The sequence below is a fragment of the Enoplosus armatus genome, chromosome 1 (genome assembly GCF_043641665.1).
Source record: "Enoplosus armatus isolate fEnoArm2 chromosome 1, fEnoArm2.hap1, whole genome shotgun sequence".
Lineage (NCBI taxonomy): Eukaryota > Metazoa > Chordata > Actinopteri > Centrarchiformes > Enoplosidae > Enoplosus > Enoplosus armatus.
In genome coordinates, this window is record NC_092180.1 from 28,513,907 (window position 1) to 28,540,058 (window position 26,152).

The 26,152-nt window shown below is 46.7% G+C and overlaps 1 protein-coding gene across 1 annotated transcript in view; it reads left to right on the forward strand.

Moving 5' to 3' along the window:
• The first annotated feature begins 158 nt into the window (after positions 1 to 158).
• chsy1 (chondroitin sulfate synthase 1) overlaps positions 159 to 26,152 on the forward strand; it is a 35,994-nt gene continuing 10,000 nt past the window's right edge. Inside the window, exons 1-2 of the mRNA XM_070909703.1 lie at positions 159 to 469; positions 2,700 to 3,195. Coding sequence (XP_070765804.1) covers positions 159 to 469; positions 2,700 to 3,195 — 807 coding nt within the window. The remainder of the gene's footprint in view (positions 470 to 2,699; positions 3,196 to 26,152) is intronic.

Genomic DNA, 26,152 nt, shown 5'->3' on the forward strand with positions numbered 1-26,152 from the left:
GGGAGCTCTACTGATCCGGGTTTTTTTTTTTGTTGTTTTTATTTATTTCTTATTTATTTTTTTTATTTTGTGTATTGGCTGTTTTTAAATTGTTCTTACAAGACACGCTGTTTTCGGATACAGTGAGGGTACACAGCGAGCTGGTCAACTTTTGGGGAATGGCAGGTCGAAGCCGAAGAGCATGGTTTAGTGTTCTTTTGGGACTGGTCGTCGGGTTCACACTGGCTTCCAGACTCATTTTACCCAAGGCGACCGAGTTGAAGAAAGCGGGGCAAAAACGGAAGGCAAGCCCGGCCGGTTGCGGATTGAACGGGGGTCTCAGAAAGGAATACGCGGGGGTGCTATGGCCGCCGCAAGATAACGGTTCGCCGGCGACCGAGAAACCTGGCTCCTGGTCCAACAATTTCCTGTTCGTCGGTGTCATGACTGCCCAGAAGTACCTGAACAGCCGAGCCGTGGCGGCACACAGGTACGTGATGTGTCGGAGAAAGAGAGAGAACGCAAATGAACCGTTCCGCTTTCGGTCTCATATGGAGTCCACCAGTCTCGCTTTAAAACTGTAACACTTTTAATGTGGCCTTCTTTTATAGGCTTACCTGGAAAGTACGTGAGCCGATAAACAAAAAAAACAAAAACAAAAAACACTTTGGAGTTCGGTGTACAGGCCCTTTTCATACAGTGCGTGTTTTGGGCAGCTAGCTAGCAGCAGTTATTTATACCCATTTTCAGCTTTTGCCATCGGTCCACCCTGACTGATAAGGTATTTTATTCTTGAAGAGGGAATTCACAAGAAAACACAAGACGGGCATCCAAGTCGGACATGCTGGAATTTGCTAGAAAACTCGCAGTGATTGGTTAAAATCTTTAAGTAACGCGATACCAGGGAACTGTTAGCTGTGTGCTGTGAAATGACACTTAAAACACCCGGGTTCCCTTTCTAATGTGGGTAAAATGATCTTCCTCCACTCTGTCTAACAGTATCAGAAATACTATAGCATCATGGTGTGGCTCTTCATCGAGTCTATTAGAACTGAGTAAAATATTCAAACAAAAGACAGTTAAAAAAAAGAAGAAGTATTTATTAATTTATATATGGCTGCACCATGACATCCATTGGAAACATTCTACAAGTGTGCCGGATCCTTTTTTCGACACACTTCTTTTGCACTGTCAGCCAGTCACATTTCTTTCTCCAGCTGATCCAGGAATCGCTTAACCCTAAGAAATGTCTTTTGAAAAATAGGGAGAAAAAAAGGCTCCAATCACAATCCCCCAAGACTCCTAGGTGTCATCTCCAGGTGTCTGGCGAAGGCGTACAGCTGGAGGACCTGCTAACAGCAACCTCGTCTGGTCTCCATTGCAGAGTTGTTTTTCAGAGGTTGGGTTAGGGTTAGAGGTTGGGATAAAAAAAATATACAAAACCTAGAATGTCAACACAAAACTGTGAAAGAGCTGTCATTTTGTTACGCAGACGAGATGGTGTAGAAAAAACAGTACTGGGTTTACGCCGGATGAATCCCTTTTTTAAGGGCTCTACAGAATTGGAGAATAGGCATAAAGCTCCCCCCACGCCCCAAGGCTCTGAGGCTAACAGGTCCATTGATGTTGGTGCAGCAGATGAGATCAGAATCTGAATTAGAAATTGTTTTAATGGGTCAATGAGTATACACTGTATACTACTGTAAGTCCACCAGCACTAGATGTGGACACGCATTTAATTCCGCCACATACAAACGACCAGCACCTGGAATGAAGGTTTTAGGTTTTAATGGAATTATCACGTGGCCTAGGAGGAAATTGCAAGGGCACTGAATTGTGCCGAATCAGAAGAATTCTGTGTAATGTCAGATCACCACATCACATGCAAAAAAAAATAGGATACATTTGGGTTATCTTCTCAGGTCGCCACTTCTCTGACTCACTAATTCAAGCTTTAGCTGGGTTACTTGAGTCGGCCATCTCGCATGCATCCGACGGGAACGCGAGTGAACACATGAGTGTGTGCAGGAACACAGTGTAGTATAAAAAGACCATCGTTCGCCTCACATGTCTGCTGCATCAGTTTTGTGGCGTCTCCTGCCCTTTAATCAGCGCAGCTGTCTGCAGCAGCTGCGTGACAGCTCACTTCGCTTGTGACGCTGACCTGAAGCATATTTTTACACGTTTTTTTTTTTTTTGTTGTTTGTTTGTTTTCATCTGACTCTCGAGTGTTAGCACAGCAACTGCACAATGAGATGCGAGTCCGCAGCAGTACAGTGGCTGAATGCATCCAGTGTGACACTGATGGAGGGCAGCTTTAGTTGCCTTTGTGAAATGGAAAATGGCTACGTTTATATTTTTATGTAGAAGGTTACAGTGGTCACCCATTCACACTTACATGTCGATGGCAGCAACCGACCACACAGGCACGCTTCTTTGTCTGCCCTATCAGGTTGAAGTGATTTCTGGTAAAATGTTGGAAAACGAGAAACAAGGCTACATTGTGCGCAAGAACAAATGTAGTGAAAGTGCTGTTAGTGTGTACAGAACCGTGAGCATCCTATGTCTGTTTCTTTGCTTTTGGGCTATTACTATTTAGCATTTGTTTCCTGTTCTTGCAGGTTGTAACGTTTTGGTTGTTATCTGACCTTTTCTGACTTCCTCCATCTGTGTGTGTGTGTGTGTGTGTGTGTGTGTGTGTGTGTGTGTGTGTGTTACAGGACGTGGGCACAGACGATTCCAGGCCGTGTGGAGTTCTTCTCCAGCGAGGGCTCTGACACCTCCATACCCATCCCCATAGTGGCTCTCAGGAATGTGGATGATTCGTACCCACCCCAGAAGAAGTCTTTCATGATGCTCAAGTACATGCATGACCATTACCTGGACAAGTACGAGTGGTTCATGAGGGCAGACGACGACGTCTACATCAAGAGTGAGAAGCTGGAGAGCTTCCTGCGCAGCCTCAACAGCAGCGAGGCCGTCTTCCTGGGCCAAACAGGCATGGGGGCCAGGGACGAGCTGGGGAAACTGGCCCTGGAGCCTGGCGAGAACTTCTGCATGGGGGGGCCAGGGGTCATCATGAGCCGCGAGGTCCTCAAGAGGATGGTGCCCCACATCCGAGAGTGTCTACAGGAGATGTACACCACCCACGAGGACGTGGAGGTGGGCCGGTGTGTCAGGAGGTTTGCCGGGGTCCAGTGCGTCTGGTCCTACGAGGTAAGGAGAGAGAGAGAGAGAGAGAGAGAGAGAGAGAGAGAGAGAGAGAGAGAGAGAGAGAGAGAGAGAAGTAAACATGGAGGAGGAGAGTGAAATTGTAAATGCAGAGCATGACGTATGGTATGGTTATTTTATGACGATGCATGATGAGAATCACTGTGTTTCTAGATGTCCGTAAGCAGAAGCTATAACGGAAGCCGCTCTGTGTGAGCCATTTATTTATATTTACCAAGAATTAGATTCTTCCTGTCACGCTGGAGCCCCGAGAAGCCCCTCAGGGACCTTTGGTGATCTTTGGACCAACTTGAAGAGGCTTTAAGTTTTTTTTCTTTTTTTTGTCTTTTCTTTTTTCTTCTCGTTTTCCTTCTGAAAACTGGAGACTGTCAAGTTTTGCTTTTGTATTAAATATAGCTGTCACCGACCGTTTTCTCAAGCAAAGGGAAGAGATGCTTTGCACCAGATTGAGCTGCCGCGGCCCCTCGGTTGGCAGACACAGCGCATGTGTCTGTGGATTAACGGGATCTGCTCATGTCATGGTGTTTTAATGTGTAAGATTACATCAGTCCGTGAAGTACAGTAGGGCAGTTCCTAGAAGATTTTCCTCTGACTGTGGTGCGCCGATCTGCCCCCCCCCCCCCCCCCCCCCAAGCCATTGTTGTGAGTGCAGCAAATTGTATGTTGCAGCTTGGTAAACAGGCCTTGCTGGGTTTATACTAGTCCGGCTCACCGGATGTAAGCTGTTGGGATAAGTCTGGCGACTGTTTCAGTCGCGTTACTGTTTTACTACGTGAAACAGCATCAACAACCGCAGAGCTAGCAGCCTACACACTGAAAATGGCAAGTTTTGACAAAGATTTGTGATTGTGATTGAGGCTGGTTTTAATGGGTCCAGTGAGCTCCTCCCAGAGCTCAAGTATAGGTCGGCTTCACCTCTAGGACACCGAGGACCAAGTTATGTTTGTCTTATTCAACAGTAAACGCTGTAAAATCACATCTTCTGGCTATGAGAAACTAGGTTTTAACTGGTTAGATGTGTGTCTTTTTGAGTGGAATAAGAGAGCAAAGACAGTTTTAATCCCTGTTTAACTATTTATGACCAGTTGTCATCATAAGGTCGCAGTGATCCTTGTTTTTGTGTGTTGGCCCTGACCCGAGAGCCGACCTTTGACGTGACTTGGTTTTACAGAATAGCATTCCATCCAGCCGGCACACACCGTGCCCTGCCTGCACTGCCGTGTGATGTTTACACGACAAGGCTTGGATTTTGTTTAGATAGTGGCACACACAGGTGTGCCATTTTTGTATGAAGTGGTTTGATTGCTTACACATAAATCACTTAAAGCTGAGACACGCAATCACAAACACAAATATTAAATTCAAATCAATCTGCCTGTTAATATCTGTCAAGGGGTGGAAATAGCCTAAACTGGTTTGTATTCAGGTCCAATTAAAGGTCCCATATTGTGGAAAGTGAGATTTCAGTTTGGATTATAAAGCAGGTCGAGGTGCTGTATAAATACTGTGAAAGTATCAAAACACTCAACTGTGCCTTTAAACGAGCTGTCAGGACTTCCTTAAGGTTGTGATGTCACAACTATACAGTCACCGCACTCAGCCAACAACCCCCCCCCCCCAGCAGGTCATCTGCTCCAGGCACAGCACCGCCCACCACGTACAGGGATGCTCATCCACCCACTCAGTCTGTAAGTTATTCCACCGCTTTGCTCAGGACTACTGGACAGATGGCTTTACTTGTTGCTTAAGTGATCGCTAACTATTGCTAACTGTAGCTCAGTTAGCGTACAGCTAGCTGTCCTACTAGCAAGCTGACTCTGCCCGGACTAGGAGCTCGGAGCCCCTGGCCTGAAAACCTCCTCCTCGGACCATACCTCCTGTGCTAGCGGTGCAAATGCCAACTCTCCCCCGGTGTCTGAGCTGCCAGTCTGGGCCGAGTCAATTGCAAGCACACCACGGTCAATCTCAGCTGTCAATCATGAAGTTTTTATAGCATCAAATAACTCATTAAAACCAAACGTATCAGAAAAATGAACATTTGAACAAACATCAGCGTGATGAGAACCACCTAAAATGACAGAAACTAGCAGGGGGCGATCGGGATGTTTTGGCGTCCATCTTTACATACGGTCTAGTGTATATAAAAAGTGGGCATTTAGGGAGCCTTAAAGAGACAGGAGCTAAAACGAGGGTGAACTGAGGGGCTGCATAAAGGGCCAGTGCAAGATGAATAAGATGAATAATTTTTTTTTAAAACTGTGGATCATGCAAAGCTACTCTAGTGGAATCCTAGAATAGACTAGAATGTAGAGCAGAAAGGAGCATAACATGGGGCCTTGAAAGTGAATGCGCTGTGAGCGATTGACAGGCTTCTTCCTCGCTTTTGCGGTTTAACTGTGGTTCAGTTCTGTTATCCAGGCAGTTGGCTGAACTGGTTTCACCGTGGCTGATGGATCATGTAGCACTCAGTCGTTGTTGAGACTTGTGCGAGTGTTGTCACTGTCGGCCGTGAGAAAAGTCATGAAGACAACACGGCTAACCAAGTCAGCCCACCACAGCGGCCCCATGTTGGGACAGCGTTCTGAAAGCAATGCTGCAGCTTCGTCATCCGACGAGAGTGTGTTTCTGTGTGTGTACTTCTCCGACATGTCTAGACACGGCTGCGCCAGAGACGCGTGGCTCACATGACCAGTGTTCACACGAATCGAAGCCCTTCGAAACTAATGCAGATTACACAGTACTGTGAAGGTTTAATGAAGTGACTGTGTGAGATGACAGCAGATTTGATCTATGAATGATAAAAGGCGTCTTCGTCATGTGCTCAGCCTCTCGGACACACGGAAGCAAGGGAGTAGTGATGCACAATTCACCTTCTTTTAATGTCCTTTAAGGTAGACTCCGAGGTAAAACTCTCAAATGTTGCAGTGGACATAGGAAATGTAGTAGTGGGTAAACAGCATGTAGTGCAAATTACATTGGTAACTGCCAGATTAGCTACACAAGCATGACCAAACGCTCAAATCCAATAGTGGGCATTTACTATATAAAAATAACCAACATTTTTTTATGGGGCAAAAAAAGAAATGTCTTTATCCTCGTGATTGAAGTTTACAGTTGAGATGGAATGTAGTGTTTTCCAGTGGTGGGCCGTGTCCTTCGCGGAATCACAAATACATAAAAATCCGTCACGACATGTTCAACTACAACAATCTGAAATCTGACCCGTAGCTCTTGCAAATGTTTTCCATCTGCCGTGGCATCGCAGAAACCGCACGGAGTTAATGAAATTCAACTGCGGAAATGTACTCGCAACACCGTGTACCGCGCGTTTCTCACAGTTTTCACACGGTTCCATTAGTTAGCCATTTTAACTAGCTAATAGTTAACAGTACGCTTCAATTCAGAGTAGGGCCCAACAACTGGAATATTACTGAAATCGCAATACTGCCGGGTGCAATATCCAAATTGCAGGAGCTGCAGTTTTTTTTTTTTTGATAAAGGTAAATGTGTGTGTGTCACAATATACCAGACTGCAGAGGCCTCGTCCTTCCCAGCGTGTTTGTTACCATGGTAGCCCTGTCCTGCCGTAGTGACGTAGAGAGTGTTCTTGTTGGTGTTTTTTTTTGTCTATGTTAAGAGACGGCGCTGATAGTATAATCCCCGGTTGCTGTGGTCTACAGTTTGACTGGTGAAACTTTTGGGAGAAACGCAAGCCGACGTCACGCTGCCTTGTTTACCTTTTTAGCATTGTAGCGTTCTGTGGGAGACGGAAGGGAGACTGATCGCTGTCTTTTTGTTTGAGTTTGTGGAAAGGAAATGGAGGACAAGGCCCAGGTCAGGGTGGTTAAAGTTCCTCTTCTTCTTCTTCTTCTTCTTCTTCTTCTTCTCTTTTGTTTTGTTTTAGAGGCAGTTAGCATACTGCTTTTTTGCATTTTTCTGTAGTTTATCGTCATCCATGTGGCGACCCCTCCATTCTATTGAAAACAAAACTCCAAAATACTGTTTGCCATAGTCTGATTCACGATGCACATTGAAAGTCTGTGTTAGGGAGTGTACTGAACTGAAGGTCAGTATACCATTCGTGGCTGTCCCTAGTTCTTCTTCTTCTTCTTCTTCTTCTTCTCCAGGGCCAATATTTCTAGATCAGTCAAGCCTGCTCATGCTAGACCGACACACAGGAAGTCAGCCGCCCACACTCATGACGAGCAATGCCTCGACACGATCTTATCTCTCTGACTGTTTCTCAACACAGCACCCTTCCTCGAAAACCGTCACTCTCTCCCCCCCCCCCCTCAGTAGAGCTCTGAAGTGTGAGAAGCCACAAGGATCTTGTGCAATGTTTTCTTTTCTCAATGTTCCCCAACACGTGACATAGAAGCATAAATATTGACACCACTGTAGGTTGTGTTCTGACTGTCGGCTTGTATCATTTAATTTGTCACTCTTCGGCGCAGGTATATTAAAAGGTACTGAAAGTTGGCACCAAGGGCCTGTTCAGGTTCTGTTTGTTATTTAGCACCGATACACTGAGCAGTTTTACATATTTGTTCAATGAAAAATAATCTTGTTTTTGTGTCGATAGTGAAACTCGGGTTTTGTTTTATTCTGTTACAGCAGGATATATTCTCTCATGAACTTGTCACTAAATGAAAAAGTTGTTTTAATATGGAAGACATTTAGATATTCAGGACACATCCCTGACCCGTTTGTTGTTACGGCTTTATCATCATCACCTGTATTATTATGATGTTGATAATGAGAGGATGAACCGTCCCATCTGCTTACTGTGTACTGTATGTGTCTGCCCTTTCCCTGTTGTGCAGTGCTGCTCAGGCGGCCCCAGTATGCGGTGAGCCTCGTGTATTTTCAGACATCCTGTGGCCGCCGCTCCATGTGCTTGTCCTCCTGTCTCTGCCCAGCAGTGCCTTCGCGCCGCGCTAAAAGTAGCGAGGCCCCAAAGAACAAATAAATGTTTACGCTCACGGCTTCAAAAATAAACAGGGGTGGAAGGCCAGGGTGCTGAATTAGCATGAATTACAGCTCCGCAGCATGAAGTGCAGGCTATGTGTGGCTGCAGCAGCAGTGAACTGGTGTGCAGAATGGTGACATTTTGGGGGGTTGGGGGGGGTTAGTGGGGACAGATTTTATAGGTCTAGTCGCGACCACTGAAACCTGTAAAAGTCTTACATTACAGGGGAGGCTTTTTCTGATTAAGCTCTATTTTATTTTCATAATTTAGTCATATCTCATTCTGCAAAGGATTTAGCTTCTTCCACTCCTGAAGTTTTTTGTGCCTGTGGCGGGCGGGCGCCTTATTTAAACTATGTGCTTGGTGTTTTGTAGAACAAGCTCTTGCAATGGGGTCGGGCCCCAAAATAAGCTGGACTAAACTGGAACTAAAGTTCATCAAGTCTGCGGACCTGCACAGTGAAGGGTGTTATGGGTAACCGTAGGTGACAGAGGCTCGCGGAGAATACCGACCCATACGCCTCTTGTGATGGATTGGTCCTCCTCCCTCTCTCTCTCTCTCTCTCTCTCTCTCTCTCTCTCTCTCTCTCTCTCTCTCTCTCTCTGATGGTGAGGTGTGAATGGCATGTTTGAATGAGGCCGGTGCTGCAGGCGTGCAGACAGAGCGTGTTCCAGAAGAATGTTCCTGTCTTAACATATCTCCAGCCCCGTATCCTACTTGCAAACGTCCAGTCCGGGCATGCTGCTGCTCGCGGACTGAGGACTTGCTGTCGGAGATGTGAAGGAATAGAGGCTGAGACGTGCAGACTGTATTATTATTATTATTATTATTGTTATTATTATTGCACACTAACCCTTTAGCACATCCTCTAGAGCATGCCACCCCTGCATTTCACATATTGAGAAACACGATTGTGTGGCAAATCAATCCTTGAAACTGGAATCTTGAAGTGACCACCAGTATGATTTATGACATCTGATCCGAGAAAAAAAAAACAAAAAAAAGTCAAAGCATGACCCCCGTGGCCTCTTGCCGTGTCCTTCCTTGAGGTGAGCAAGCAGCACCGCTCTCCGCCCTGCACGCCGGCTAACAAACGAGCTCCACCACAAGCTAATGGGAATCACAAGTCTGCACTGCTGAGAGCAGAGAGTCCACCTCCTAATCCTAATTTCTCCTGAGTGGCTTGCGGGGCTGCCAAACCTGCAGCTGGCCCTCTCACCGCGCTCACTGCTGCATGCGCTCTCCTCCTGCCAACAACGGCGCCATTGTGTGCTCGCAGCCCTATTGCCTCCCTTCTTCAGGACTGACTGCGCTCCCATTTCTATCTCAGTTCAGTTCTTACATATTAGCTGGCATCTCTCTCGAAGCCTAATCTGATGAATATGTTGTCCGGGCTGCTTTATGTACGGTGTAGAGCTGGGAAGCGCTGCGCATACAATATCTATTGTGCTGTACTATAGATAGAATATATTTCAAATTAAACTTGTATTTTGCAAATAAAAGGAAAGCAATTAGCGCTGGGACAGTTATTTGTTATTATTATTTATAGTTATTTGTGGCGGTGGTTGCAGCTTAACAAACTCATGTTGTGTATGTACTCTGCAGTATTGCCATTCCTGCAGAACTTTATATCGTGGAAGATTTCAAGGATGACAAATACATGATGCTCGTGGTTTGGGCGGTTGTATATAAATGATGCAGAGACATCTAGAATATCTCCCTTTGATGGCATGGTACCCGCCGTAGAAATACAGGCCTCTAGTTTCACAGTACAGTGGTGTGGGCAATAATATGTTCGCTTTTAGCTACTCAACATTATATTTCTCTATAGTCTATAAGCCAGACTATAGAGTATAGTAGTCTCTATACAGCACAGTATAGGAACTGTGTGTCCTGTCCAGAGACTCTTCCAGATAATGGGGATGAGTAGTCCTGTTATGGATGTCTGGATGGTGATCCGTTTCGAGGGACCAGCTCTTCGCCCTCTGCTGCACTTGGCATTTTTGGCCCGTCTGCTCTCCTGCTGTGTAGTCCTCTTTTTTACTCTGGATTTGATATGCAGTGGAGCTTTCTGCGAGCGGAGCGCGTCAATATCGCAGTCGATCGTGCTCATTTTAATTGTGGGAAGCCAGCGGCCCCACTGCAAGGTGACGCCTGTTTTTAAAAAGTATGACAGAGAACCCAGCTCTTTACTGAATGATTTTGGGAATGTCATCAGGTGTGGAGTTCAGTTTCTTTGTTGTAATTGTTGATCTATTTTAGCAATAGTCACTTATTCTCTCCATCTCAGAACATTGCCCTGATTGACTGACTAACGTTCTCAGGCTGAATCGGCATGAAGTGAGAGCTGAGTCAGCAGCGCTGCCTTCCATTCAGACGGTCTGCCCGCACTGTCCAGGCACGACACTGTACGTGCAGCTGGAGTTGAAACTTGCCTGATTTAAGAAAGGTTCATTCAACGTTTTGGTCGCCGGCCCAGACGGCTTCTATTTCCGACGTGTGTTCTGGTGCCCTGGCAGGAGCTTGCGTAAGAGGATCACAACACGCAGCATGATGAGGCACACCAAGTTAACTCGTTCCGTGGCTGGAATGCAGCATATTTGGCAAGACATAAAGCTCCTCCAGGCAAGTTTCTTCTCCCGGCTGTCAGGCTGGCCTCTGTGTGTGCTGAAATATGAAGTCCATATCAGCTGCTGATTTAAAAAGCAGACTTTCACTAATTTGCAGCATTCAAGCGCTACTAAGTCCATCCCAGTAGTTTTGAAACTACTTTTGCTCATTTTTGATTTGCCTCATGTCCACCTGGCTGATTGATTCACCGCGAGCATCTTTTAAACCGTCTCACGGCCTTGCAACTCAGTCGTCAGCCGTTACCTTTTCTAATTTCTGCCCAGTGTGCCTCTGCTCTGCCACCCGTTGAGACTTAGAGAAGAGGTATTCCTGATTAACAATGCTGCTGTGCAGTTGGAGGGTTGCTTGATTGCTCCACTTCTACTGGAAAAATTGAATGTTCTTCAAAGGTCCCATGATTATGCTCATTTCCAGCTCTATGTTTTTATTCTGGGACTCCACCAGAGTAGCCCTGCATGATGCACAAAAGTCCTTATTTATCTTCCACCAGCCTACTTTGTCAGTATCTTGTAATAACTGCTTAAAAATATATAAAGGTGGTGATTTTATTCTCCTTGCAGAAGGAGAGCCCCCTCACAGAGCATTTTCTCACAAATCTAACTGTATATAGCCATTAGCCGTTTACTATAAATGGTGAATTAGTTTGACTTTGACTGAACAGAAATGTGCTTTTACTGTCATGCCTTTGCTTTAGTTTGTTTATCTTTTTTAGCGTCGAGACCATCCATTCTTCACCTCTGTCACAGTCCAGCTCTGATGACACGTCATTGGCAGCCATTGACAGAGGGGACTTGAGGCTTCGCGTGTTAAATTCTTTTGTTTTTACTATTTTTAAACATTTTTTTCGGAATAAAACGTGCCCACAAAGGGAAGTTGAACAGGTAGTGTTACATGGCGATTTCAGGGGGATTCCCCGCTAATGATCAAACAGGCATTTACTCATGCACGGTGGTGTTCACCAGGCTCATCAACGGTGCGGTTTTTACAAGTTTGTCCCGCCGAGAGTGTTTGCAAGTGAGTTTCAGGATAAGAATAAGAAAATGCTCTTGCATGAGGCTCGCTGTGTCTGGTTCTTCTTAAAAAAAAAAAAAAAAAAAAAGCCTCATTCTGGGCCAGTTCCTTAACCACGCTGGGCAAGCCTGGCCCAGTCTGTGCAGCCAGAGAGAGAGAGAGAGAGAGAGCTGCAGAGCAAGCCAGGCTCCTCCTATGTGTCCAGCCCACTGCCAGCTCATGCTCCTGCTTTCCTTTTTTATACCCCTTCTTTTTTCTCCCTCCCCCTCTGTAATTGTATGCTTACCAACCCTGCCAGGACTCTTGAAGCAGAATGCCGGCATTTTTCTTTTCCTCCTTTTTGTCTCCTCCATTCACCAAGCCACAGTTTTTCGCACACTAGTTGGTTATATAACACCGGTTAACTAGGCTGTTTGACTTTTTTCTTCTTTTTCTTTTACTTCATGCCACTGTATGCATGGGCGGGTAGATCAGCTGTCCGCTACTGGGGGGAAAAAAAAAAAAAGCCATATGTAAATGCAACCGAGACACAGTGAAGCCAAGATGTAGTCCAGTTGTTCCCCCACAGCCTTGGGAGGAGGTCTGAAACAAATTCTAGCCAGATGTCGACAAACAAAAAACATACAAACAAAACTGACGCGACGCGTGGAAGTGGAAGTGGCCACCTTCATGGTCGATGACAGCTGATAACGACTGACTAACGTTACCAGCTGAGGTCGTTTCATCATTGACAGAATTTTCAAATGACACCCACCAAAGGTAGTAGTGCGAGGGCACTGGGATTTCCTGTCGGGCTAATTGAGGCGCAGGAAATGTGGCTGAAATGTGCGAAAGAATGTGCATTAAATCCTATCTGCTGTGACACACTCGGCGTGACCAGGGTCAATGGCGCCTTTTGTCGCGTTTGTGACGGTGCACCGTCAGGAGGCGGTCGCCCCCTCTTCCAGCTCTTTATCTTTTTATCGCTGCAGTCAGCATGCACGCTTTCCTCTAGAGGAGACGCAATGATTGGTCTGCCCATTTGCGAAATGGAATAATTCAACCCCTTTTCCCTTACCTTTGTTCCCTGCCAGTTTCACTTTCTCCATCCTCCATCCTCCTCCTCCTCCTCCTCCCCCCGCTCTCTTGTACCCAGAAGCCTTCTCCTCTTTCCTGTCTGCCTGGCCAAAGCTTCTGGCATTTACTGGCACTCCAAAGCTCTGTAAAGTCTCTGCTCGGCCTTAGTCATGTTCCTGGGCCTCCTCTTCCTCCCCCTCCCTAACATTTTTCTCTCTCCCTTCTTCAACCCTGACAAAGCCCCGACAAGAATTAAACTGTAGGGTAAGCGCTGGCTGTTGGGAAAGGCAGGCACATTATGGAGAAAACGGTCAACTTAAAAGACACTAAATGCCGACACTGATATTCCAAAAATATTAATAATAATGGTAAAGACAAATGCCAAATTAGTCCGATCCAGGTTATAGTGACACAGTAGACACACTGCAGGGACATTTAAGGCCTGGCATGGTACGGTGCTTGCTCATCACAGCAAGTTTAGCCCAGGGCCAGGTTGATCTAGCCATTCTGGTAAATGGGCTTGTTAAAACCCTGGCCAGCAGCCCAGTGGGAGGGCCAGCCTCTCTCTGCCCTGCCATCTGCTGACTGCAGAGTCAGCCTCAGCCTCAGTGTAAGCCTAGAAAGTGGTTTTTTTCTTTTCTTTTTCTTTCTAATATTCCTGTATCAAAAAGAGAAGATGTGATGCAAAGACAGTCGTATTTTCAAAATAAAGCAGCAGCTCTTCAGAAATCAACGATTTTATGATCTGTTCATTTCCTGTTTGGTTTGAATGATTCTCTTATTGGCTGTCAAATTCATTTTTGAGGGGCTAGGGATGCACGAATGCTCGAAAGCTCATGAGACTTGGCACACACATCAGGAGTGACGATATCTGTTGTGAGTCTTGGGCTTGGGTGCGGCTTAGGGGGCTCAGTAGCGCCCCCTAAGCCGCTTTATCTTACACCTAGATGTGCAAAACGTGGCAGGCACATATGTGATGTCTCCAGACTTACAAAAAAAAAAAAAGTATCATGATGTAACATTCTGTGCCCAACAGGAAGTCAGCCATTTTGAATAGAGCGTGCAATGTCAGTTGACTTTGTGTTCTTTTTACAAACTCCTACCAGCAGGTTAACCCGACCCACTTCAGATTTGGCCAGCTAAATGCATTGCGAAACTTTTGAGCCGGACACATTTTGCATGTTTTCCCGCGAAACGGGAGGATTGTTGCGACGTGACTTACATTGGCCAACGTCTCGTCCCGCGCCACTGTGGAGCCAGGACCCCCCCCCTCTCTCTCTCTCTCGTTGTGAGGGAGTAGCAGAGCGTAGTGGCCAGGCTGGGGTGTATGGTTTGACCAAGTCCTGGATGTTGGATGGGCCTGAGCCTTTCCCAGCACGGAAGCATTCTTAGCCTGGCAACATGCTGGTCTGTGGTGTTTGATGTGTTTAACTACACGTAACTTCCCTTTTTGCTTTCTAACCCCCTTTTTTTTTTTTAATCCGATGAGCATTTGATCGGACGTATTAGTTTCTTCTGACGTTTTAAAGCCAATCCATTATTTTCGTGCAGACTGGCCAAGCGGGCAATTATCTCTCCGTGTTTGTTGTTCAGTGGAGGATTAGCCCATTCACTTTGGCTAATTGGGCTGGGCAGTTGTCAGCTTGCTGGCTGGCTCGGCCTGGCTGCCATTACTCCTCATTATGTGTTTCTTTGTCAATCTTTTCACGCCAAGGGCCCTGAAACGACTCAAACAATGTCCGCAGTGAGCCCCGCCGCCCCCTTTTTTTTTTTATATTTTACACTTTACAACACTGTATGTTGTAGACCAGACTTTCAGGATGCCGCTTTTCCTCCGTTCGTCTTAGTCAATAGTCTCCTATACGTGGATCCAGATTCCGATATTCCGTGTAGAAAATGCTGCTCATTGCGCTCCACAGAGGTGTGACTGACATGTCTTGAACTGGCTGCCCTTCAAAGTGAACCGCAGCCCGGCTCATTGACGTGGTCGGTGCACGCCCCGTAGAAAATGAAAAGGGTCAGTCTTTCCGCCCAAAGCAAGACGGTTGTCAGCTCAGATAATGGGCTCAGAAGAGAATGAACTCATTAACCTGAGTGTAGATGAACCTTGCGCGGTCCATAGCGGCCATGAGACATATGCTGAGTGAGAGAGAGCGAGGGGGTTAAAGTCTCGTTCAGATGGCCGCAGCTGCTCTACTGTGTGTATGTGTGTTTATGATTACACATCTGGTGGCTGTACTGTAGTGGTTGAGTGTTTTTTCAGCACCCATATCTGTCTCATTTGTGTGTGTGTGTGTTTTAGAGTTGGGGTTAGGGGTAAGTCATGTAGTGCAGATGGTAGGGCGACCTCTGATTGGCCTGACCGTCGCCAGGGGTGCGCAACGTAGTTTGTTTGCACACTTAGACCTCAGCAAGATGGCCCCTGGCGTCGTTGCCCCCCCCCCCCCCAGCTTTTTCCTTATTTCCTTGAGAGTTTGCAAAGGGGTGCGTTGACCGTTTTCCCTGTCCTGATCAGCGACTTTCGTAGTCGTTTGCTATCATTGCCCCAATTAAAACTGTGCTAAACAAGCCAAAGAGCGAAGCAGCATGTGTTTGCGTGGAGGTGAGAAGCTGGAGGTGGATATGTGCGTGAACAAAGCAGTCAGTTCTCTGTTTATGCGAGTTAGTGTTGCCCAAAGACCCTATCTTGCCATTTTGCGCGCTGCTGGCAGTATATTTAGAGAGGGGGAGAGAGAGAGAGAGAGACAGTTACTCGACTTCCCAGCAGATAAAGCAGATTTAAGCTCTGCTGCTGACGTTGGCCTACATTGGGGGCAGTGCGCTAGCCAGTAAGCCATAATCTTTATCCATCCATGCCCGGATGTATTTGTCTGTCTGTGTGTCGGTCCGCCCGCCTAAAAATTCACCTTTTGTTGCTGTTCTGTTCTGGAGTCGAGTGGAATGGAATCTGGACGTGTAGAGTGCTTTTCTCATATGACAGTGTCCACCGTCGGGCCTTATAATGTAATTAGTCGTCCATGTTGACTGCTGACTGGGGGGGGGGGGGGGGGGGGGGGGGGGGGGGGGGGGGGGGGGGCTATCTCGTTTGAAAATTTGCTTTAGGTTGCTAAAGTTTGGCGGTTTCAATTTGAATGCGGATGCCTTCAGCCGAACAGTCGAAACTGCACTGAGTGGGAGGTCACTCTCTTAGCCTCTACATGAACGCGGGGGCGGCCAGCAGTTTTCACAGGGAGGGACTCGCATGCACTAACACGCAGCCGGACCGGCAACCAAAACAAAGAATGGATTGCAACACACACACACACACACAGGAGGGAGTGTGACTTCACTTCCGGCTCTGGGCGCCATCACACCACTACACCTTTACACGGCAAATAGCCGCTTGCTGCTATATTAATGTTCAAAACCTCATACATATGGAGGAATTGTTTCAGATTTAGCTCTCCAATGGATTTTTGAGCACTCAAAAGTTCCAAATCACATTATTTCACCTTGTAGCGACATTGCAGGACCGGTGTGCGGCCATCTCGTTGCTGTCACAGCAATCAAACGGTGGCTCCAAAATATTCAAGAATTCACACACTTCCTCTGTACACAACAACGTACGGCGTGCAGGCAAAAGGCCGTGGCGATGTTAACAAGAAGTGGTGTCAGTGCCGGCTCCCCTGTGATCCATCTATGAGGAGGAAACACATGGTGAGGAGCTGCACGGCCATTGTAAGACTCTTAGAAACAAATCTCCTCTAATTGGATGCCGGAGGCTTAACAACACCGCCGTGATTGACTGTGATGGGTGTCATGACGGATCGAGCACGGTGAATGGGCCAGCCTCGGGGGCTCCTGCCGCAGCTCTGCCAGGCCCCAGCTGCTTGCTCGCCGCCTGTTGCTTTGTTTGAATGCCGGGGATGATGCAGCAAGTCATTATTTTAATTATCAATTTCGAATCAGGAAAAAAAAAAAAAAATAGCTGAGCGTGCTACATCCGAGTGGCTCAAATAGGACGGAAATGTTTTAATCTGACATCTCCTGTATTGATGATGAGGATGACCAGTCAATAGCGGCAATATAAAAGAATATGGGAAGACGTGACCGCATGCAAACCTTTACCAAAAGGCCAATATCACCAAATCTACATACCTGTCTGACTCAGTGTTTCATCACCTATTATTATTATTATTATTATTATTATTATTATTATTATTATTATTTTCAGCGTCATTGAGGAAATAGTGACCTGGTTGGCGAGAGGCCACGCTGCTCATTTAGAGACTCCAGCCCGGTCCCACGTGAGCTCGAGTCAGACCGTCAGATTGCATATCTGGCAGGGCCGTGTTCCTGAATAACGCAGCAACATCTGGAGAGAGGCCTCATTGTGTCATCGACATTTCAGCAGTTTACACTACGTGAAAACTGAGCGTGGCTGGGGGTTTGATCTTTATTCCTTAAGCTGAGTAAGTAACCACAATGGAAAAAAGACCAAGTAAAGGGACGTTTCAGTTCCTGTGTGTTGAGGGATGAAGATGTATAGAGGAAGGTCTCACCTGAACCATTTTGTACACGATTTTTTTGACAACTCATGAGACGTCCCTGTGTATTAACCGCGTACTGATGGGGGTGTGAAGAGGGCAGTTAACTTCTAGCAAATCAGCAATGGCTTCTGACAAATCATGATTAATTAAACGGTGTGGCGGGTGGGTGAGCCCAGGATGTCCTAAGTGTCTTTCACACATCCACCGTGTCGGAGGTGTTTATTCCTCCGGCTCTCTCGCTCTGGAGGAGAGCAGCGGCTTGTTGGATATCTGCTTCTGCTTTTTATTTCCCGACTATTTATAGACGGTTTTGGCGAGTTTTATTTTGGTTCTGAGGAGTTCGAATGAAGTGTGTGTGTGTGTTTTTTTTTTAAGATGAGTTAAAAATAGTGTTTTTGTCAATGGAGTTGACTAGATTAGATCTTTCTGATGAGCTTATTATGTTCCTTGGCAACATAACTCATATCTGATTGATATGACTAAGCATAGAGTTGAGGGGTGGCAAGGGAAAGCCAATAAGAGACAGACAGAGTGTGTGTCTGGTCTTTGACCTTAGCCATGACAAGGTGATGCTGTTGTAGAAAATGCAGACGAAACACGACGACTGTATGTACACGTTGCATGCACTTAGATGCTTTTATTCAGTGTAAACCATACCAGAGGAGGCCCCACAGTCGGAGGGAGTAACGCTCACTGTGTGTGTAAAGGAAGTGAAAGCAGCTGTAGCCTGTCATACAAAAAGACACATTGGCTATCATCTGCAGGAGCTTCTTACTTGTATTCTTTCCCCAATGGAACTGCTGCTAGCAGGTATTATGTCAACAATTGGAGTAAAAGAGCTTCATGTTTGTTTGGTTTTTTTGAGGGGGGGGGGGGTCAATGATCTGGCTGCAGCATGTCTGAAATTTATTGGTCCGATATCCCTCCTGACAGAAGCCAGTTAATAAATATCTGTTGTAAAGTAGTATTTTACATGTTGTGGCTACTGTCTGCATTTCCAGGCATCTGCCGCTCCACATTTCTCTCTTTTTTTTCTTTTCTTTCTTCTTACTTTCCGTTCAAAGGAGAATTGCACAGTATTGCGGAAGTATTGCTGCTTTTCAATCTTTTCAATCTTTTTGTCAACATTGGCGACGCGGCCATCTTGTTTTAAAAAAAAAAAAAACCTTATCGGGATCGTCCCCGGGACAAAACCCACCAGGGTTTTCAGCGTCCGCGTTGCGGCCAGCCCGTTGATTTTCATACAGTGTGAGCATAAAGAACGTGTCGTTTGAGTCAGCCCGGCTTTGAAGCATTTGGTGAGAACAAGCCCCGACGCCTGTAGACGTCTAAATCTTTGCGTTGGCTCGGGAGGACCAAAACCAGATAAAGCGTATTTTTAAAATGCCCCCCTCCACTCATTCATCGAAGGTTGCTGCTTAAACCACAGCAGAATTCAACAAATGGAGACAGATTGAGCCTATAAACCAGTTTAGGGAATAATAACCCTTATCAAAAATGTTTTGTTTTTTTTATGTTGGCCGATACATCATTATCAGATTCCTCTAAAAAAAAAAATAAAAAATCAATATTGGTATTTAATGCCAAATGGAGACAGGATCCAGCTGGGTTGCGTTCTGACTGCACTCCGGCTTAGTCATTGCAGTCCTTTTTGCTTTAACGCTCACTGTCGAGAATCCTGATTCACAACTGTAAACAAAGCTAAATGTGGTCTCTTAATGGGACATTTCTCACACAAAGAAAGGGGGGGGGGTGGATTCCGGATGAAGAGGAGCAGCTGCTCTCCCAAGCTGAAGCTGCCAAAATGATCGCCCGAGTTTAAAGTTTCCTATGAATTTCTGTATAAACACGACATGTGACCTCGGAGATCAACCTTGACAACGTCCAGAGACCCGACAGCTGCTATTAAATCACACGCTGAGTTGTTCCTCCCCTGCAGATTGTAGGTCATTAAGGTGTGATGTCAATCAAGACGGCCATTATATCAACTCCTCTGTCGTGCTAAAACACATTTCATTTAATTTCTAACGGCCCCAAAGCACCTCAACGCCACAGCCACCTTACGCCGCAGTGCAGCAGTAGGTCGTTTTCGCCATTTGCATCAGTTTCTTAACTGACTTCTTAACTTCTCCTACACTGTTCGCGGCAGCGGCAAGCTGTGACTGCACATCCTCTGCTGAAATTCTAGCCCTTCTGGTAGCTGTTGTAGTTTTGCTTGACCACCCCCCCCCCCCCCCCCCCCCCGCACTCTTTCACACATTCCCCTGTAAACAGCTTTTGATGTTTCCCCAAAATCCATTGTGTGCTCAGCAAACACCTGGTTTGCATGTTGTCGAGCTGGACTCTTGTGGATCGATCATACGGAACTCTGAGCTCTTTTTTTTCCTTTTTCTGCTTGTCCTTCAAAGTGTGTTTTGTTCCATAATGGCGTTCAACATCTCCACTTTTTTTTTTTTTTTTTTTTTTAAACTGGCCTTGATGCGTTTGTTGTGGGGTTTTGAACAAGATGTCAGCGTGTCTCTGTCACTCCCTGCTCGTCTGCTAGACCGCTCTCTAGACACAGCGACAGACCTGCTGAGCTGGCCGCTCTGCTCCCGTTCTTGTCAAAATAAGGCTTATGAGTGTTTTAGTAGGAAACGAGGATGAGTCCCGAGCTCCGTCAGAGCCCAGTCCAAACTTTTAGCTAGTTTTTTTTTTTTTGCTCAAATGCGAGATATTTGCTGCTGTGTGCATGGAAGCGTATCCATATACTGAGCGCTCATTCTTAAAGTCAATCGTTACATTTTATCGCGCCATAGTTCTCTCATTGGATGGACATTGACGGGCTGTTTGTGGCTGCCTGTGTTTCAACAAGCTGCTCTGTTCCCAGTCCATTTTAAAGGGTCAAACGTATGTCCTCTCGTCGCTCTGCTAATAATGCGTCTCTCCATTATGGTAGCTTTGGTTTTTATTTGTCCAGGTAATGGGATTTTTGCCTCCTTTGTTCGCTAGTCCTTTCTCTCTGCGTTACATGATTATTTGCCCGACTTGGAAAACATTTTATACGTGGTAAAACAAAAGCTGCGAGCGCTGCACTAACCGCGCTTCATCAGTTCATTTTGAGTGTTTATGAAAACCAGAGTGAAAGAGAGCTGGATATAAAAAGAATAAAACATGTTGTTTGTGAATACCAGAACATTTCTATTGCTAAAACTCCCCCAGAAACGCCTGTGCTGAGGTGTGAAGGCCCGCACGAGAAGACACGCCGTCCTTGATGAATATTTCCACTGCTGTAATGCCGACTGAGGAGATAAAACCGTCTGGGCTTCCTTGACCATGTCGCTGAAATGTGCTATTCTCTGTGAAGTCAAAATGTGGATTTGTGGTGGAAAAAAAAAATGAAATGCAGACATTCTTTGAATTCTGAACCTCAGCTTGTAACCTGGACTGAGCATATCTGTCCAGACAGACAGACAGACAGACATACCCCACCCCCCCAGAACAGGAACTGGTTTGGCAGAGTTGTTGAACATAATGGGTTTAGTAAGTTAACATGCTGCTGTTAGGAAGAACAACAGCTTGCTTTTGATTTGTGGGGCTTCCTCCTCTCTTGGTTTCCTCTCTGGGGGCTGTTGTTCTCTTTCTATGTACTTCTAGGTGAGTTGTTGTCTTAGGCAGGCTGGTGACTGATCTGGTGTGCGTGTAGGAATGAAAGCTCTCCCCTCCCCCAGTGTTGAGAGGCCAGGGGATCACTGGGGGGTCATAATAAGATTTGTAGATAGAGGCCTAATGGGCCTGCTCATATAAAGAACACAGTTTTCCCTCAGTGTGTCAGGATTGGGGGGGGGGGGGGGGGGGGGGTTGGGGGTAAAACATAGGGGTTGAGAGTGTAAGGTGTGTGTTCATGCATGTGCACTTGAAGGAGAAGGAATTCCTTGCTCCTTGTGTGGAGTGGCGTGCGTGTGCGTGGCTGCAGGATTAGAAAGCTGCCTTTGTCTGTGAGCTGCAGCAGGTAGGAGCTGGGTGGAGGGCTCAGGTTGCTGCTGGAGGAATGACCGGGATAGGTGAGGATGCCTCAGAGAGAGAGAGAGAGAGAGAGAGAGAGGAAGGGATCTGGTCCCAGGGACAGGAGGACGATTGTCCTCAGGCGTGCCCCAAAAGTTGCGCCGCGGCCTCCTTGTTAAATTCGAGGTCGAGGGGGCGGCGGGTGATCCAGGCCTCGGCACAGATGCGGTGGATGATACAGGGTGGATGATTATGCTAATATGCTGCTGGGTAAACTTTGAGCAAAATGCCTTAAAATGCCGCATTGTAGCCCTTCACTGTGTGTCCAAATTCATCACAAGGCTTTAACCATGGCTGATTGGTCATTTGTTTTCATTTAGGCAGACCTGTGTTGGGGGTTGGGGGGGGGGGGGGGGGGTTGGGGGTAATAAGCAGTAAGTCAAGTGCATTTTAGGAGGTCATGTCCACTCCTTCCAAGTATGTCACTTTGTCACTGATTGGTCCAGAGGGGGATTGTGTCATCGTGGGATTGCCGACATGTTTTCATGTGTAGCACAGCTCAGGTCGATTGCATTCTTAGACAATGAATCTTTGAGGTGCGAGGTTGGCAGCGCCGGCGAGCAGAGCCTACAGTCCCAAGGCTTACAGAGGGAGGCTGTCAGAAAAAAAGAAGGCCACTGGAAACTCATTAAGGCCTTGTGGAGCACTGTCCCTGATGTCGTCCTCGCCGTCTCGGTCTGGCCGGCTCTGAATAGGTGATTGATTATCCCCCGGTGGTCTGTGCTGACTTGAGATGCAGGCTCTGCCCCGGCTGTAGCAGGCGGAAGCTGCCGCTGCCTCTAGGGTTCTACAGTCGCACAGTATCAGTACACATTCACTTGTTGTGGTCTCTATTGTAGTGTGGATCTCTGTGTCTTTTAACCGGCAGCAGCTCTATTGGCTTGTTTGTTTTTGCGGCAGTGTGACATTACGTTGACGCATCCACATCAAACATCTTCAATTATTGACATGTCAGTATGAGCTGCTGTTTAATAATGCAGCTGCTTTCATGGCAGACTGCAGTCAGGACGGCACTCCAACCGCTCGCATCTCCAAGCGCAGGGACTGCCGCTCCCTCAGACTGCCCGCTTTCATATCCACTGCAGAGAGAGCTCGAGGACGGGAGGCAGCCTCCCTAATACGTCCAGCCTGGAGCAGAATGTGTTTTCGCCTTAACACTCAACAGCGGCATCTATCATGACATGTCGTCTCCTCCTCACTCCCCAAATTAGACCCTGTCTACCGCTTCCTCAGCTCCCTGCTCTCTTTTCTCTCGAACCTGTGCAGACGGTCTAGAAGTCGAAAACTCATTTTTTCCATCTCCTCACTCCTCTCTCTGCCCTGCTTTCCTCAGCGGAAATAGTTGTCTCACCAAATCCACAGGACGAGGCGCACACACTCAAACCCGAAGCTCCAGCTCACACTCCAAGGCATCCTTTTTTTTTCTTCTCTTTTTGCTATGTGGAGAGGGAGTGCTATCGGGCCCTGGAATACACCCATGGGAACCCGTGGTGGCGGCGTAGGCAAACCGTTTTAGTGTTGATGGAGATAGAAGTAGCTGTAGAAGCAGCAGCAACAGTAGCAACAGTATTGCTATTGCTATATTGTGGTTCATTCATTGAGGATTGCCTTGGAACTGGAACAAAAAATAAACTGTGGCGTTCCTTACTGAACTTTATCAAAGCCAACGAGAGGCAGTGACGGGGGAAACGTCTCAAAGTTCATTGATTTCAGGTGGCCGTTCTTCATGTCAGCTGTAGGTAACATGAGGATTATGGGGTGCTTTCGTCGCCTTCTGTCATTTAAGCTGTGCTTGGCCAGTCAGGCTACTTTTTTTTTTTTTTTACCAAACCCATTTCTGCCATCTTACATTGATTTGGTTTAGCCCCTTGTGTATTAGTCTCGAGTCGAAGCCACAAGTTTTCATAGGCTACGTGCTTGTTTGCTGTGGTATCAACTCTCTTATCTAAGCATCTCCAGCAGCTGGTGATCCTCCTCCAGCTATTCTAGTTTATGTGTTTATAACGTATAACTTCATTTACAGACCCGTTTTAAATGTCCCAAGGTGTTTTTGCCACATGTATTGTACTGAATATCTCGACGCGAGCATCAACGCGGTACCTAGGTATGGATAGATATACCACAACCAAACATGCTGTCGCTTTTCTTTCCCACAAAGCCATTTTTAAAGCCATCGTCTGCTGTGAATCGTCACAATACACAGCTATCGGGAAGCAGTTCCCATGTCTGTCGAGTCAAACTTGTAGTGATAAAGTATTTTATGAGGCAGGGGACAGAACCAGGGTTAGGGTTAGGGTTACTGGTGTCCCATACCAGTATCTGAATGGTAGAACTATTACTGCTTTATTTATTATTATTAATACTATTTCTACATGTACTAGCACTACTGCGGCTGGTAGTACATCTACTCCTACATTTAGCGAAGCTCAGTAACAGGAGAAAGTGTAAAAGATAACTTGCTCCTGGTTGGGAACTGTCAGGGCCTCTGTCATAATTGAATTGAATTGAACAGCCAGACTAATAAAAACGTGTACAGTCGGTGTTGATGCTGTTTATTTATTGTGGCTGTCGGATGTTTCCTCTGAGAACAATAAGAGGTTTCTTCCCCCTTGAGCCCCGGCTAATGCACTCCCTGGCACCACACAAGCTTCCCCAAACAACAATATTTCAACGGGGAAGTGTGGAGACCTCATTACAAGCGGTGAACTGACTGTGTTTTGTTCGCTGCGACTCGGAGCGCACCATGGCCAGTTGGAATGAGAATGTGGATGCGGTTTCAGGGAGAAGGACCAGCGATCCCCGAACACGCTCCCATAGACCCGTTGCCTTCCGTTGATTCCACACATATCCAGAATACATATCCAAAATCTGTGTAGTGAATATCAATGTGAGAGAGTCATCATTTCGTAGTTTTTCAAATTTCTAGGGGTCCATTCGGGCCTTTTCTATGTTAAGTGTGACAACAACAACAAGTGAATGGAAACACACTTATTAAATCAGGCCTAACATATGGGGAAGTAGGTTTGTAGTGTTACTCCCAGCGTCACTCCTCCACCTGTATTGCTTGTTCACTGGCCAACACACACACACACACACACACACACACACACACACACACACACACACACACGTACGCTTGTAAATATGCTGCCAAGCCGTGATTACGTCATCTTCTTCTTCCTCCTCTCTGTTTCCTTAATAACTTGCTATGGCGGGACCTTTAGCGGGGCTTGGAGAAAAAAAAGCCCCAATAGTTAGTTTGGCTGGACGATTAATTAGATTACGAGAAAACCAAAAAGTCCAAACATCCAAACTGTTCACACAAGGAAGTATCCAGTACTGTTTGGCTAGCTCGCTAACGTTGCTAGGTTGAACGTTAGCTCACGATAGTTGGAAGCGTCACTCTACGCACAGTGAGGGTAAAGAACACTGACCTCAGACCTGCTGTTTTCCTATAGTGTGCCTTAACCAACAGATGTTGCCGGCGAGCATTCCAGCCACCATGTTTCAAGAACATCTTAAAATGCCCCCCCCCCCTCCAGTAGCCATCCATCAGTGCTGCCAGGCAACCTGCTGCTGCTCCTAACCTGGGCTCTCATGTAACGGTGGTAGTCCGGGCCGCCTCTTGTGTCTCTCCCCGCACTTTCACTGCCGGGACTCCCCTCCGTTTTTGCTAGAATTGCAGTGACACCCCACCACGGGCCAGCTCCTTTGAAAAGCAGTCACAATCCAGTCATGATTGCACGTGTTTGGGTGCCCTTTTTTTTTTGTGTGTGTGTGAAGCTTTAACGTCAGGAGTTATTACAGAGAGAGCTTATTGTCCTTTGAGTTTCACAGGCTAAGACATACCAAACTGCATGGAACAAAGTGGATCTGGCCTGATCGGCTTTAGCCGGATCCGGCTGAGTTTCTCACCTCGGTTTTGAGGGGAAGTAACATAACAACAGATCTGGGTTGTAAGTCAGTTTTGGCGTCAAGCAAAACAAGTTCAGTTAAGGAGCTACCACTGCTAAGTAGTGCTCAAACGTGCAGTAAAATACACGTACACAGGGTACAAAAAAAACCCTTTTGGTCTGTTTTGGTCAGAACTTTAGTCAACCGATTTGTAACTTTAGAATCGACCGGTTCATGGTAACATTAGATCAATCCAGGGGGCCGCGTATCGACGCACGTTAAATCGTTACACCCCATAGCGTTTTGCCATTTGACATGAAACTGACAGCAACTTTCAACAAAATAACAAACCCTCCCTTGATTTAGAACAAAGCAAATGGACTGCAGGTTTTAAAAGGCTGATTTGGATCACAGTGCATGGACTAAACATCTGAAAGTGCCAGAACCACAACTCCTCTTGAGCTTCAGATGTAAGCAGAGAGGCGATAGGTCGTTGTGAAAAACAGCAGCCAGTGGTTGTCACGTGGCTGCTGGGAGGAATCTGAAGAGATCCCAGCGAGTTTCCCAGGCTCGCTGCGTGTGTCAGTGGCGACATCTGGACCCGGAGCCATAACCATCAGCATGCAGCTGTTGCCCCCGTTTACCTGGGGGTCGGATGGCCGTGCTGTCGGCGGGATCAAACAGGGGCAGGGTTGTAATTAGTTTCCACTCCCGCCATGCCCCCTGGGCAGGCCGCAAGGCTGGTGTGGGGGAGGGACTGTTCACTGTGTGCATGTTTCAGCTCCTCAGGTGGATTACCCAAAACACT